The sequence below is a fragment of the Andrena cerasifolii genome, chromosome 10 (assembly GCF_050908995.1).
Source record: "Andrena cerasifolii isolate SP2316 chromosome 10, iyAndCera1_principal, whole genome shotgun sequence".
NCBI lineage: Eukaryota > Metazoa > Arthropoda > Insecta > Hymenoptera > Andrenidae > Andrena > Andrena cerasifolii.
The window spans coordinates 8863908-8878271 of record NC_135127.1 but is presented as its reverse complement, the minus strand read 5'-3'; the positions used below and the strand labels follow the sequence as shown (position 1 = coordinate 8878271).

The 14364-nt window shown below is 40.3% G+C and overlaps 5 protein-coding genes across 6 annotated transcripts; 3 read left to right on the top strand and 2 right to left on the bottom strand.

Moving 5' to 3' along the window:
* Positions 1–12: 12 nt before the first annotated feature.
* Positions 13–1341, bottom strand: Pglym78 (phosphoglyceromutase 78). The gene is made up of 3 exons (XM_076821904.1): positions 1152–1341; positions 519–1016; positions 13–448 (listed from the first exon to the last, which is right to left on the bottom strand). The coding sequence occupies exons 1-3, from the start codon at positions 1249–1251 to the stop codon at positions 282–284; spliced, it is 765 nt and encodes a 254-aa protein (XP_076678019.1). The 5' UTR covers positions 1252–1341; the 3' UTR covers positions 13–281.
* A 128-nt stretch (positions 1342–1469) lies between these two features.
* On the top strand, positions 1470–3015 carry LOC143374060 (uncharacterized). The gene is made up of 4 exons (XM_076821902.1): positions 1470–1797; positions 1870–2062; positions 2137–2413; positions 2481–3015. The coding sequence occupies exons 1-4, from the start codon at positions 1791–1793 to the stop codon at positions 2904–2906; spliced, it is 903 nt and encodes a 300-aa protein (XP_076678017.1). The 5' UTR covers positions 1470–1790; the 3' UTR covers positions 2907–3015.
* Slbp (Stem-loop binding protein) lies at positions 2868–4526 on the bottom strand. Its single transcript, XM_076821905.1, has 3 exons — positions 4375–4526; positions 3611–4189; positions 2868–3540 (listed from the first exon to the last, which is right to left on the bottom strand). Exons 2-3 carry the CDS (start codon positions 4159–4161, stop codon positions 3399–3401), a joined length of 693 nt encoding a protein of 230 aa, XP_076678020.1. The 5' UTR covers positions 4162–4189; positions 4375–4526; the 3' UTR covers positions 2868–3398.
* A 69-nt stretch (positions 4527–4595) lies between these two features.
* On the top strand, positions 4596–8534 carry LOC143374059 (X-ray repair cross-complementing protein 5). Its single transcript, XM_076821901.1, has 13 exons — positions 4596–4762; positions 4841–4951; positions 5009–5223; positions 5297–5425; positions 5486–5564; positions 6662–6799; positions 6876–7029; positions 7104–7243; positions 7312–7455; positions 7535–7680; positions 7747–7992; positions 8063–8222; positions 8303–8534. Exons 1-13 carry the CDS (start codon positions 4742–4744, stop codon positions 8315–8317), a joined length of 1698 nt encoding a protein of 565 aa, XP_076678016.1. The 5' UTR covers positions 4596–4741; the 3' UTR covers positions 8318–8534.
* Positions 8535–9036: 502 nt separating this feature from the next.
* Positions 9037–13769, top strand: LOC143374066 (uncharacterized). Of its 2 annotated transcripts, none has more exons than XM_076821910.1 (4): positions 9037–9126; positions 10917–10954; positions 11737–11985; positions 13442–13769. In XM_076821910.1, exons 1-4 carry the CDS (start codon positions 9123–9125, stop codon positions 13544–13546), a joined length of 396 nt encoding a protein of 131 aa, XP_076678025.1. In that variant the 5' UTR covers positions 9037–9122; the 3' UTR covers positions 13547–13769. The 2 variants fall into 2 exon arrangements, with proteins under 2 accessions (XP_076678025.1, XP_076678026.1); XM_076821911.1 differs by lacking the exon at positions 13442–13769 and adding an exon at positions 12465–12983.
* The last annotated feature ends 595 nt before the right edge of the window (positions 13770–14364 follow it).

Below are 14364 nucleotides of genomic sequence, written 5' to 3'. Positions count from 1 at the left end.
AATTACGTACCGTTTATTTCTAAATTCTTTTATATTTCTCTTATAATACCTTACAATGGTTTTCAATAAATACCTTTCTCAATAAATTACAACTTAAAGATGTTAAACCATTACCAAAAAACGATGACTATATTCATCAGTTTCATCTTCCTTTTTACGAATATTTCTCGTACAGGACGCGTACTTCGTAACGATGAAATTACATTTCATAACGGTAAAACCAGGAGCTAGTCAATAATTCTCTCACATACGTAACGATGGGCTTTCATTTCGCGGTGACTTTACTTGGCTTTACCCTGCGCAGCGACTGCAGCCATTGCGGCCTTTACGGTCTCCTCGTCGCCTAAGAATTTCATGGATACCACGGGCTTGAAGTTTTCGTCCAGCTCGTAGACGAATGGAATACCAGTTGGCAGATTTATACCCATAATCTGATCGTTGGTCATTTCTGAAAAGGGAGAACGAGTTAGCACGATGCTTTTTTAAAGCCCTGTTGTTTTGTGAATTGAAATATTTACGATCTAAGTGCTTGACAATGCCACGTAAGCTGTTTCCATGAGCAGCGATGATGATTCTCTTTCCCTCTTTCAACTGTGGGATAATAGTGTTGTTCCAATATGGTAATGTCCTCTCGATTGTCAATTTAAGAGACTCGAACATAGGGAACTCTTCTGGCTTTGGTTCGTTGGCGTATCTCGGGTCCTTTACTATAGTGTCGTAATACTTGTGACCTGGTTCCATGGGTGGAGGGGGCACGTCGAAGGACCTTCTCCAAATCTGTACTTGTTCTTCGCCATACTTAGCAGCCGTTTCAGCTTTATTCATTCCCGTCAAACCACCGTAATGACGCTCGTTCAAACGCCACGTTTTACAAATAGGAATGTTCTCTTGATCTATTCCTTTAAGAACCGATTTCAGAGTGTCCTGAGCTCTCGTCAATACCGACGTGTGAGCGACGTCAAAAGTGTACCCTGCATCTTTGACCGCCTTCCCCGCTGCAACTGCTTCAGTCCTACCTGAAATTCCAAGCGAACGTCACTGTACGACTTAACCAAACAAATTGCTAATACCGAATTCAGTAGACCCGACTTTCCACGACACTTTGGCTCTCGACCTTTTGCCCTTGAAGATTTATCCCAAGAATCACTCACCCTTGTCGGATAAATTGGCGTCGTACCAGCCGCAAAACAGATTCAATTTATTCCACTCGCTCTCGCCGTGGCGTACCATCACAATCGAGTACTTCGACATTTTTCTATTGTAGAAATTAACGCAGCGTTCAGCGAAAACGAATCTCCCCTCGATGCTTCTGCACAACTACTTGAACGTGCTTGTGATTAGTTGAACCGCAAGCCCCCGCCCGCCCGTCACTCAAAGCTGGGCAGGCGCTTTATTTGAAATTTCATTCAAACAGATTCTATCGCTCGCACACTCGCGTCTTCGCGGAATCTTTCTCCACGGGCCAGAAAATATTGCTCCGCTTACGAACGTGTTTTTCAGTCACACGTATCTGCAAATATAGTACTCTGGGTTTTGTATTTTCTTATTTGGATGGGAACATATTTCGCGCCATTTGATCAAATGGTCAATTTTCATCGCACAGATGCGATATATCGGGAGGATATTTAGCAGCGCTAGATTATGACAGATAAAATATAATTCGAATGATCATTGTTGACTGTACGTGTACAGCTTTGTTATGGCTTCTATGTACTAGGAAATCTTTACGCCAATCTGAGGCAAGTTTGGCTTGTTCCATTACAGTCTGACGTGGGATAACCTCTGTCAGAATGACAGGTATATAATTTTCGCATTTATTTTAAGATGATTTTAGGAGAATAGCGAACATAAATTTGTATTCTTTACCAGCGGCGTTCGTCGATTCGCTGGGAGAGTCTGTCGATCAACTGCGCGCGATGGAACTTTTAGGTGGTGAGAAGATTGATAATTCTCTGTCGTTGAGCAATGAGTTTCTGCGAGTGTCGTGCAACTGGCAGATTACTAATAACAAAGAGTTTCACAGTGCTTTCACTGTGGCGGCCTCGTCTCAAGCACCTGAGAAGTAATGGAAACATATAGGATAGGATGGAGTACAAGTTCCTTGAGATTCTGAGAGTAACATAAAATCTTTTATAGGGTCAACTTCGAGGACGTAGTATCTTTAGATACTTGTATATCTGTGCAACCAATTCAGTCCAACAGCGAGCCGTGCATGTTAGATATAAAACTAATCAATCATCAAAGGATATCTCACATCGCTGTGGTCTCAGAGGCCTGCGTGCTAGAATTTTTCAAACAGTTCGGAGAATACGAGAAGACAGCGTTTGCAGAATTCGTAGATGAATTTGAAAATAATTCTGTCTTCTTCGCGGAGACGCCAATTGTTCCTCCTGCTACAGAAGCTAGTATCAAGGTATAATTATATATACAATGTTAAGACTGCTTCTTGAAAACTATTCTATTTAAAACTTTCATTTCAGTTTACAAAAACGATGAGTAGAAATTCAGTTATGTGGATATACGGTATAAGGCTTTATTTAACGGAGCCCAGCAACGAGCCTGAAAGTTATCCCGCAGACATGTTTAGTCCTGAAATAATAACGAATTTTTTAACTAAGCTTAATTTGAATAGTAAAAAGAATAAAGCTAGTAATGACATCCAATCGTGTTACAAGAATATTTTGAATCTAGCGAGAAATCAGAGTACCGAGGAAGCTAACGGACAAGAGGCACAGGGTGCCAGCGAGACTACTATATCGAATATGGACACGAAGGCTTACATTGATTACAAATTCCACGACATGGAGACAAGAATGATGAAAAGGATCGACGAGATGGAGCAGAGAACTAATCAGAAGCTCGATATGATATCGAAACAATTAGAGGCCCACTTTATTGCAAAGTGATTTTCCACCTTACATAAATTAAACATATAAAGTACATTTGTAAATAATCGAAACGTGTATTTAATGTAACTAATCGTAAAGTTCGAAGAACTAAAGATTTTGAAAATAATACTGCTCTCCAATTTTCATTTCTAGATTCCCACTTAACACTTCCGCGCTCGTAACTTTGTGCATAGTAACGTAAAGTCATATGTACCAAGTTACAATCCGCTTGTACATACACAGAATTGTATAAGCTACCTTATAAATGATTTAGAGTTAATAGTCTCGGGCGGTGCGTTCACAGAATTTCAAAATGTACATTGCGGTTTGTACTTTCGCAGCGCATCTAAATATTTCTGTGTAAGAATGTACCAAAATTTATACTATACTTTATTTAGTTCTATTATCTCAACGATATTTTATACAATATGTAAAAAAACGCGGGTCCCCGTCGAGCATTACAAGATGACACGTTTATGTAATGAAGTAAACATTCAATGTAACTTTATTTTAATCAGCATTACCGCTTTCTTGCGGAGGATCCCACTGGTGAAGTTGCTTCCTCCACAACCTCACCATGCCGTCCCAGCCTCTTCTACTATACTTAATATACTTCGGCGGCGTTCTCGGATGTTCTCTCGTACGATTCTCCCTGAAATAAATCCGATAAATTGAACACAATATTTCTCAGAATCATCTCGATAACAACGCAAGATCCTTACCTAGGTACAGCCTGAGAGTATCTATCATACCCAATAGTATTCTTCCCATAATCTATTTCCTTTTGCCTACGCGCTAACACAGAGGGGTCCGTTTCGTATTCTAAGTTCTTCCTGCCGCTATCAGAGGAATTTGTAGTGGAACTAGACTCGCTGCAACGTCTGGTACGAGAGACTTTAGCGTCCTCGTGATTCACAGTAGTCTCTCTAGGTCTTTTCCGAAAGCAGGGCACATCTTCCGGTTTATTCTTAACATTCTCCCCGTACTCTATAACATTTATATTATACGCATTGCTCGGTCTAGTCTCTGGGAACTTAGTTCTAGTATTAACACGTTTATCCAGGCTACTGTCTTCCTCGTTCTTCTCATCGTTCTCAACAACAGCCTCGTATTCCAGCGATTCTCTTTTGAAGGAGCTCTCCGTCTTCGCGATATCCTTACTGGGGTCTATTATTTTGCCCAGCTCATTGGAGCTCATGCAAATGGCTTCGTTGAGAAGAGCATCGTCCTCAGCTGTCAATTCATGCCATGACTTATACTTGTCTACATCCATTTTATTTGAAAAAATACTTCAACGCAATCTGCAAGTAAAAATCAACATCAAGCGAACTTCTCTATCGCTCCGAGGAAAGAAATTCGAGGATGGAGCAAGCGCGCGATAAGCTAGGGAAAATAACCTAAACACGAGAGTTCATTAACTTTCATATTATATAGCGCATGGAGGGTCGTTAATCACTAGTCCCCGTGGTAAGAGAATTCGGAATACCTCTCTCTCCTTTGAGCTTATTTAATGAGGCAGCTTAAAGCGCGCTCAGAGATCGCCGCTTAATATTAAACAAACGCGTAGAACAAACTCAATCCTACAACTGTCGTTATGAATTCTATGGTGCGCGCCTTTTCTGACAGTTTCTTATTATTCGCACACCCCGTAGCGTCTGCAGCGACGCTATAGGTGGCTATAACGTCTTCTGCTATAGAAGCAAGCGCTTGAAAATCTTTTCAGTGTGATAAGCGATTATGCTGTTGGATGGGATTGCATAATGCGCTGCAGCTGTTCTGGAAGAGCCCTTCACCTATGCTTTTGAATACTTTCACTGTTTAAAAAATCTGCGCGCCAATTGTAACTGCGCGAGATGCCTCCGAAAGCGAAAAAGGTTATAGCCTCTTACAGTTCGTTGAATAAATACAGAATTAGAAGTGTTAAGCTGTAATTTTAAAACGATGATTTTCAGGAAGCTTTGGTGCTGTTGATGAATATTGGAGTAACGTGTTCCGATGCGCAAAATAATCCTTCCCTATTGGAGAAGGAGAAGCATATTGCTCAGAGAATAATTGAGAAGAAGGTATGGAATGATCGTCACTGCTGTTATTTTGAATCATAAGCGTGTACCAATTTGCAGATCTTTCTAAGGCCAAAGGATGAAATCGCGGTGATATTAATGGGCTCCTCCGTTACCAAGAACAGTTTGAATACGGAGCATGTAGGGGAGTTCATAGATTTTCAGATTCCAAATTGGAACACAGTGGAAAAGATTATTCAACTGCACGGTACGAGCTTCTGCTCTAACTGGGTCGAAGCGCTTGTTGCCACTGTGGAATATATCAAGCAGAATGTGTACGTTTAAAAGGCTTGAGATTCTGCTTATCGTAAATCATGTATTTTACAGTTATGTATTTCTGGATTTTAGTATTGACAACTGTATGAAGAAGATAGTTTTGATGTCTGACTTTAACGAACATTTTGATATCATCTCACAGTTCAAAGCAGATGTAATTGCCGAGCGGCTTCAGGCAGAGGGCATTCAGCTGGTTACAATGTACAACAAATTCATAGATTTGTGTATTTAGCAATTTGATTTTAAGATTTTGTTTTGCAGAGGAGAAGAATTGTTAGACGGAAGGCCTGGGAGCTCTATGAAAGTTAGCGAAGTGCTACTTAAAGACCTCCACAAGAAGGTAATGACTATTGCAACTATATCATGTTCACTAGGATGGTTTTTATTTACTATTAGTAACATTTTTTTTCAAGATTTAAAAAATAATAAAAAGAAAATAAATCTGTAAAGTTTGAGCTCGATCGGATAATGGGAATAGGTGCCCCCTGGGCCCTTGAACATTTAAATAATTATTTAACAGCTCGCGAAGTTGATTTTATATAATATCCTCCAAGTTATTGATTACATAAAAAAATATGCCAAATCTTTTATGTTCTATTATTTTTTCTCGCGCGACAAACGGTTTTCGAAAAAAGGCCGAAAAACTAAAAAAAAAATTATTTCTCAAATTTTGAAAGTTTAAATCCTTCTCCAACACTTTTTACTTATGAATGCGAAGAAAAAAGTTGTAATTTTTATTTTCCTGAAAATTTGGGACCGAAACTCGCAAAAATATCAAAGATATAGACATTAAAAGTGAGGTATTCAAATGCATTTTTCTCGAAATCATGATGTCTATATCCGATATTTTTGCGAATTTTGGTACCAAATTTTCAGGAAACATTCATGACATATCAAACACTGAAAATAAGGAAAAAAAAATTATTTTTTTGGTATATCTCGGTATATGCTACGCCTTAAATGTTTAAAAAATAGTCCTCGAAAATAAAAATTCCATTTTTTTTGTTCGCCTTCATAAGTAAAAAGTCTTCGAGAAGCATTTAAACTTTCAAACTTTGAGGAAAAAAGTTTTTTTACTTTTTCAGACTTTTTTAGAAAACCGTTTGTCGCACGAGAAAAAGTAATAAAATATAAAAGGTGCTCCTTGTCCGGATCTACAACTTTTGTTTGACATATTTTTTTATTCCTCCAATAAGTTGGAGGATATTGTATAAAATCGACTTTGTGAGCTGTTAAATAATTATTTAAATGTTCAAGGGCTCATGAGCACCTTTTCCCGTTATCCGATCGGGCTGAAACTTTACACAGATTTTTTTTTATTATTTGGAACTATTCTGGAGGCTGCCCCGAAGAGAATTCAAATGTCGAAAATAAGAGCCACCCTAGTGTTCACAACTTATCCTCGCACAAATCATAAATACGTTCTTTCCCGTTTAGATCGACGGTCAGCATTTAACATTCGATAATACCATATCGGATTTAAGATTTTATGTAAAGGCACCGGTAGTACCATCGCCATGGTACGCTGACTTAATATTCATTGACTTCAAGATACCAATTGTCAGTTGCATTAAAGTAAGCAAGAATTCTAAATTTAATGAATCCACGCGTCATGATAGTCTCTTTAATTAAACATTATAATTCATGGCAGACAGAACCCGATAAGTTTACACCGTGGAAGACAATGAAAGATGATAAAAAGGTTGTGTCAAAACGTCAACACTTAGATAGGCAAAGGAGAACCTACGAGCCAGACGAGATTGTCACGGGGTATAAGTATGGAGGGATTTTCATTCCAGTCGAAAGTATATCAATTCCTTTCGTTACCATTACTTCCTTATGCGGCTAGTCAATTATATAAATGCTTCTGTAAATATAGAAAGGCTAGAGGAGGATATGAGTTACAAGAGTGGTCCGAGAATCTACGCGATCCACAGCTTTACGAAGAAACGAAACATTGATTTGGATTATTGGTATGACAATACCATACGTGTTGTCTTTCCCTCTACCCGCGTAAAAGTATGCTTCACGAATCTCTTTTTGCTGAAAAATTCTGTATCGGTAATACATGCATCTCTGCGTTTCAGAACGCGGCGAAACCATTTTACAGTTTGGTACAGGCGATGCACAACAAGAACTTAGTTGCCATTACGAAGAAAGTTTATAACAATAATTTTGCACCTAGAATGGTAGCATTATTTCCATGCATCGATGTTCCTGACGAACCATGGGTACAGTGAAATACTTTTCCAAATTGTATTATACCTTCGAACCTGTGCGATTAATATTCTTGTTAATAATCTTACGTAGTGCTTGGTAGAAATTTCTCTACCATTTGCAGAAGATCGAAGAGTAATGGACACGAGGCCTCTTAAGTCTGTCAGCAAACAACTGTCGAGCGAGCAACACGAGGCTTTGGATAACTTAATAGACTCCTTGATGTTGCCCGACACAGAGTAAGCGTACTTCTATTTTGCTGCATTAATTATGTATTTCCCATATTCTTACGTACTTGTAAACAGAGACAGTTACGTGGTCGGAGAGAGTCAGCACCTTCTACCAGGCTGCATACCAAATCCTGCAGTGCAACACAGGTGGCACATGCTATCGCATCGCGCCCTTAACCCGAATAAACCATTGCCACCGATGGAGGATTACCTGAAGGATCTTTTGGAAGTTCCGTTGGTGAAGGAAAGGAGCAAGTGCCATCTCCAGAGGATCGCGGAATTGTTCCAATTGGAAAGTATAGACTTGAAAGCGAAGAAAAAGTAAGGATTCCTTGCCGCGTGCGATAAATATGACGAATACTTTCGCTATATAAATACTTATTTAATTCAGAGCTGAATCGAAAGCGAGTGAAGCTGTCTCCGGTGAGAATGAGACTGGTACCGACGAACCTATCAAAGTGGACGATAAAGTTGATTCACAGCACGACTCTTTTAATGATTCAGATCTGTTGATGGACATAGATTGCTCAGACGCTGACCTCGATGCGCAGGTAAAATAAGAAACAAAGAGAAAGTATAATTAGTATTTGTAACACTTACATGTTTAACTGATACGCTGCTTTTATTTCAGATTGATAAATTTTAATAAGCCATGGTCTTCCTCTACAATGTTGATCAGACAGGTCAGAGTTACTTGGTCGATGAAGATTTTCGAAAGGACTATTTTATACAATAGGCATTTACCGTGTGATACTTCACATTCCTCTTGAGTGCTGTACCTCAGATGCGTGATATTTTTTTATACTCTAGAAGAGACATTGTACGAAAAGGAGTCATGAAATAAAGCGCTGAGAAGTAATGCATTTGTCACGTATCCTAATTGGAAGAAAACCGATCCCTGAAACGAAGCCCACCACAAATTGATGACACTATCAGTTCTGAATATGGTAAGGGTCCGAGGACGAGGTCGTCCACCCACGTTACACCCACTCCAATCGTCTTCACGCCATCCGAAATTCTTCGCTGTGCATACACGTGACTCAACGGCAAAGGGAATACTCTTAACTATCTCGATTACCACATAGTAAACAGAACAGATTCACAAAATAAGTGAAAGCTCGTCAATAATGATGATTATCTTAGCTTTTACGAAGCGCTTTTAATTACTGCACCACTCGGTTCAGGAACGGAGAAAGCTGTGAACTACTTTTCTTAAGGGAAGTCCTTTGTAATATTTTTCCAGCCGAAGTAACTGACCCCATCGACGAGGCTGAGAGGCTCAGTCACGGATACTGTTAGTCCGCCGCTTTTGGCGCGTCCTGTACGATATAACGGCACTCACTTTCAAGGCCTCTGTGGAGCGCAGATCCGCTGCAATCTCAGTCAACGAAGAGACGCCGTCTCGCGTGGATCAAAAGGTGTCTTTGCCCGTGCGAAACGCGTTCACCAGCATGGGTAAGTTTTCCACTTACGCCGGCCCTTATTTCCATCGAGGAATCTGGCATCGCTTCTTATGGCGAGAAGCCTGAACATATTCAAGAAATATACCGCCCCTGAAACGGCGAATTAAAGACAAAAGCCGCGCAACAATACCTTGCGTCTTCGTTTAGGTATGCGGGATGAGGCATGCGAGTGTAACGTTAGGTGCTGTGCTGACGCTATTCCTCTGACAACAATAGCGTTGAACGTCTACTATGATTTGCGATTGACAGTCACAGTATTTGAACATATTTCGCAGTATTTTAACTTCTTTGGAAGAACAGTTCTATATTAGATTTTGTGGAAAGATTTAGAATTCTTGGTGGAATAGTATGTGATTGTTTTATAAGTATAATTAGGATATTCAGCGTGTATTCATTGAAAATGAGATCTTACACTACCATCTGCAACGAAATGCCAATTTAGTACCGAGTTTGTAGCACAATGAAGGAATCACTGAAGCCTTAAATGTCACAGACAAATGTCAGAAAGGAAATGTCACGTCGAAGCACGCTTCTTTGCCCGTTTCAGCGATCGCTAGTTCCAGTTTAGATCGCAACTCCTAATACTAATAGCTGCGGGATGGTAATTTTTGGTAAAACGTGAATCAGCGATCGCTTTCGTAATCCTCGCGCTTTTACAGTTCGTTAAGCATTGACCTAGAAAGGAATAAGAACATCTTGAGTGAAAGAAAACGCTAATCTACTTTTCAAAGTTAAACCCACCCACTGCTTTTCTCTACTTCGCTCGTTCCTTCTGCAAATATAAATTCTATTAATGAGATCTGCTTTGAGAGTAAATTCAGGAGTTCGTAGAAAAGTATATATTCGACGTTATGCCTTAATTAATCGGAGCCTCTGTTACCTGTGCTGAAAGTGATCAGTTTCCAACTTGCAAGTGTAATAATATAGACGCCTAAGTATCTTCTTTCACTATGTCCAGATGCTGAGCTCGTAAATGAATAGAGGAGAAGCTTGCATGGCTACGAGACTCTTATCTTGCTAATGAAATGTCAGAAGGGTATCAGTTGAGCGGTGATCAGTGTCCTGAAACAGGAGCGACCTGATCAAATGCGCCACGCGGAACCGCACCGATCCCGTTGTCCTTGCAGAAGACGCGCTTGAGCGCTGCTTAGGAGCGATGTTAGATAAAAATCAAGCCTGTGTCTGGCTACACCCTCCCACGCGTGGCTAGATATAATGTCAAAGATCAGTTCAAGGAAACTGATCTCCTGTGGCTGTCCCACCTGGTGTTGACATACTTGTCTGTATTTTTTCATTAAGCATTAACATACGCCTGACTTCTAACTGCCCTTGAGATTTCTTAGTCATCTTCCTCATTGTCAAGTTTTTGTCTACTGAATTGGGACGTCTTTTCCCTCTTCCTTTTACAGTAATAAACTCTGCGTCCTTTCTCTTTTAAATATTCAGTGGGCGAACTATCCTTTCCTCTCTTTTCTGCTGCCACCGCTTTGAAGCTCCTAAGGAAGCACCCCCAAGAAGCTGAAGCACCTAAAATTCAAAATTGATTTGTCAATGAAGCCACGAGAATGACTCGTTGGAAAAGGGACTGTCTGTAAATGAACGGCATTGACTTCCTTTCCTCGCGGCCCAGTTTTCGCAGTTTACGTTTACTTAATGACGGAGTATGTCCACGAGCTAGTATTGCGTAAGGCCCCGCTGTTCGCAATGAAAGCTTTTTTGCTCCCCTGCCCCGTTGTTGTCCCACCCCGAGGACCGATCTGATTCGCTTTCCTCTTCTTTCAGGGGCCGTCTACGTTTGCAGTGCGATGGCGATGCTGGCTGTAAGTTCCCGGCGAGACGTCAACCGGGCCACGGTTGATTTTCACTTTCCACGCACCCCGGAAAAGAGAGCCGAGCCTGTGCCATTTAAATTCAGCCGCGGTCGCAGCTAATTCACCGCGAGCGAATTGTGCAATTTCTCCTGCGAGAAATCGGGGGTATTGATCCTCGCGCAGCGATCAAAATCGTGGTCCAGACTTCATGGACCACCAGCTCGCTTCTTCTTTTTTTACTATTCTACGACCTTACGCAGGAAGGAATTACTTCACGAGTAGCACGTCTCAGTTTCTCTCATTCGTACCCGCGGTAGTGTCGATCCTTTCACGAATGGAAAGTGAAGTTAATGATCTATGAATCACGTTCAGCGCGTTCGATTGACACGTAACGCGCGTGGAAATGTCTTCTTCCTTAAACTGGGACGAAGAGATTTGATTTAGATTTAAGAAAAGGTAGATAGCTTTGTCAATTGAGATATCAAAAACCTAGTAGCATTTATTGTTGGCTTTTGATGGCCAACTAATTCCCAACTTGGGGATACTCTGGGCAAACCAGAAATGCTACTAGGAAGGGAGAAAAGTGTTGAGTATCTTGAGGCATCCAGGAGCTGAGATGCAATAAGTACAAAATCACTTTGAGCGTTAATAACTTCGCTAAGTTTGACTTGATATACTTCTTCCCATACGTAAGAGTTGAAGTTAATATTATCATTAAGAGGGTTGAATCCTCCCCTGGTAGAACATTGAAGTTTGCGTTACTATATCTGATCAGAAATTTCTTCCACCAGGTGCTTCTTCTCTCAGTGGAAGCTGGCGATATGATGCGCAAGAGCATAGTCTACGACAAGAACACTCCAGACGTGTTCTACTGTCCGCAACAGAAGCCTACCGGCTTCGAGAAGATGATCGTTAACGCGAAACCCTTGTCCAGGCTCTGCCAGTTCGAGGGGAAATCTGTACCGCCCGATTACAAAAGCGACTGCTACAACGACGTGGACGAGACGGAGTACGCCTGCAAAGAGAAGTACAGAATTATGGTGAGTCATCGGTGAGGTCACGGGCCCCGAATAACAGAATTCCTCGCCAAAAGCGGTTCGACGTCGGGAAACTTGAGAAATAAGTGTCGCAGAGGGCGGAGGAAATCTGCTCGGTTTAAAGAGAAAATGAAATTCGAACTCCTAATGGAATCACTAGAGGGAGCTTCTGTGCTTCAGTCGCATTTCATGCGTTCCAGGTTAAAACATGATTAAACTTTCATATTTGTGAGGCCCAATCGGAAGGTACCTCAAGGCAAAAGAAGAATGCGGAATTATAAAGATTTTAACTCTCAATTAGTGGCAAAGATCCTTACAAGAGTTTGCTGTAAAGAACTTCCAATCGGGCCTCGACAATTACACGAAATAAGCCAAGCAATGATCAGTTTTAAGTACCTTGAGATGCACGCATCATCCCGATCATCGTAACACCCCCGTGTTCATCACGTGTAACGAATTGGTGTCGGTTTTTTTTCTTGCAGAAGCGAATCAAAAACTTGGAGGGGGATGAGAAAACTGCGGATGACTTCAAGAAATAGATGAGAATTCGGTGCTGCACGGCCGTGCTACGCGTGCAATTTTGCGATCCGCGATTAAGCCGGGGCCCCTCCGCTAATGCTCAAGCTTGCATCCTACAGTCCTATACAATTAAGCCTTCTCTTTTTTTTTTAAGTTCGAACGATCGAGGTAGATCCTTATGACAGGAACGATAGAACGATTCTAAGATATGGAATTAAAGGAGAGAATTGTACAACAGCGTTTCATTTAGTATTATCGTCAACTCGCTTCTGAAGTTCTGACAAGATTGCCGTTTTAAATTCCTCATTTAATGATTTAAGGATTAGCGTTATACGGACGAGACTTTACCGGTGCTCTGTAGTGTCCGAGCTTGGTGGGCGATTTGTATTTTTGATAACAACATTAATAAAACTAACAAAAGCGGAGCTGGGCAAGTTAATTATTAATCACCCAGGTGTGGCTTTCAGAGCTGCTTTGAAAAACCATAAACTAGATACGAGATATTATGCGACTCCTGGTAATTCTGATAACCGTTTGCTCACTAACTTTGCATTCTTCATTATACAGTCGGTCTTACTAGACTCGTTTGTACCCATCGAACTACAGCCTCTTGTTTCATGAGCCCAGAATAAATTGTAACTCTGACAAATTCTTGCAAACACTCTTGTTAATTCGAATTCATTCCCTGTAAGTTGACTTCGTAGCATTGATACTCGGAACAAAATGCTGATAAAGTAATAAATACTTGCGAATTAATTGAGCTTTTATCGCGAAGTGAGCCAGACGACAAAAGAGATGCGCAGATTGTGGTAGGTAGTACTTCACCATAAACTTTAAGCAGTAAAGCAATGCGATACAATGAATATCAATCTCTCTCAACGGTTCTCTCAGATTCTGTTTCTGTCCGCGTACTAGTTTCATTAATGCGCGTCTGTTTTAGATGCGGCTGCATCCGCCAGGAAGCGATACACCCTACAATGGAGCACGCCTGTCAAGGTTCCTAGCTTTCGACGAGGATGCGTACAAGAACAAAAATCAGATTTAAAATGCTGACTCAGCTTTTCATACGTGGCTTTTTTTGTAGCATACTAGTGATGACTATTTTAATATGATTTTCTATCTCTACTTTTTAAATGTATCTTGCTTACACTTCTTGAGCCAGTTTCGCAAATGGAACAAATTTGAAGATCGATCGATCGCAAGCTTCAGCTTCTCAAATGTCAGTAATATGAATTTTTCTTGATACTTCGAATGCTACAATCAATGTTCTCATAATGATAAATTTATACAATGTTTTGTCAGCGACGGTTGTAAATAATTCAAGTTCCTGTGTCTTTATAACGCTCCGAAAGTCCGACCCGATATCGTCTGTTTTCTTAAATAATTCACGTTTGGAGAAAAAGCACGCTCATTATTGTTAAAATATTTAACGTTCCTATTCACTGTAAAGTGTACAAACGTTTCTTAGCGTATCTTTTGTAATATACTTGTAACATAAGCGTAACACACTGTAAACAAAGAGAAAGTATAATATATGCCAGTGAACATACTCTCTGTACATTGTTAATTATATGTGAAATAAAAGGATAACAATACTTTAACAAGCCTACTTCTTCGAATCGTCTAAGTACGTTAAAAGTTTCAGGTAACATTAAATCGGCTCGTAATGGAACATCTCGGAATAAAGTGTTGGATATATAATTTATATAATATATTAAACTATTTTAAATATACACATCATTGCCAGCCAAAGACTCAACGTTCCGCGTGTAAACTAATTCTCTGATAACAGAAAGTGTTGTATCAAGCTCAACGACGCTTAAGTTAAGATCGAAAGACAATAATTATTTCTTGTAATGTTTA

Excerpts from the sequence above, each read along its gene's own strand:
- LOC143374066 (XM_076821910.1), top strand. Across the intron at positions 10,955-11,736 it reads GTGCGATGGCGATGCTGGCT|GTGCTTCTTCTCTCAGTGGA; the intron begins GTAAGTTCCCGG and ends TTCTTCCACCAG. Across the intron at positions 11,986-13,441 it reads AAGAGAAGTACAGAATTATG|ATGCGGCTGCATCCGCCAGG; the intron begins GTGAGTCATCGG and ends CGTCTGTTTTAG.
- Slbp (XM_076821905.1), bottom strand. The coding sequence starts at position 4,161 with ATGGATGTAGACAAGTATAAGTCATGGCATGAATTGACAGCTGAGGAC. Across the intron at positions 3,541-3,610 it reads TACTCTCAGGCTGTACCTAG|GGAGAATCGTACGAGAGAAC; the intron begins GTAAGGATCTTG and ends GATTTATTTCAG.
- Pglym78 (XM_076821904.1), bottom strand. The coding sequence starts at position 1,251 with ATGTCGAAGTACTCGATTGTGATGGTACGCCACGGCGAGAGCGAGTGG. Across the intron at positions 1,017-1,151 it reads CGCCAATTTATCCGACAAGG|GTAGGACTGAAGCAGTTGCA; the intron begins GTGAGTGATTCT and ends TTGGAATTTCAG. Across the intron at positions 449-518 it reads CATTGTCAAGCACTTAGATC|AAATGACCAACGATCAGATT; the intron begins GTAAATATTTCA and ends CTCCCTTTTCAG.
- LOC143374060 (XM_076821902.1), top strand. Across the intron at positions 2,063-2,136 it reads TCGTCTCAAGCACCTGAGAA|GGTCAACTTCGAGGACGTAG; the intron begins GTAATGGAAACA and ends AATCTTTTATAG. Across the intron at positions 2,414-2,480 it reads CTACAGAAGCTAGTATCAAG|TTTACAAAAACGATGAGTAG; the intron begins GTATAATTATAT and ends CTTTCATTTCAG.
- LOC143374059 (XM_076821901.1), top strand. The coding sequence starts at position 4,742 with ATGCCTCCGAAAGCGAAAAAG. Across the intron at positions 4,952-5,008 it reads AGAGAATAATTGAGAAGAAG|ATCTTTCTAAGGCCAAAGGA; the intron begins GTATGGAATGAT and ends ACCAATTTGCAG. Across the intron at positions 7,456-7,534 it reads ATGTTCCTGACGAACCATGG|TGCTTGGTAGAAATTTCTCT; the intron begins GTACAGTGAAAT and ends AATCTTACGTAG.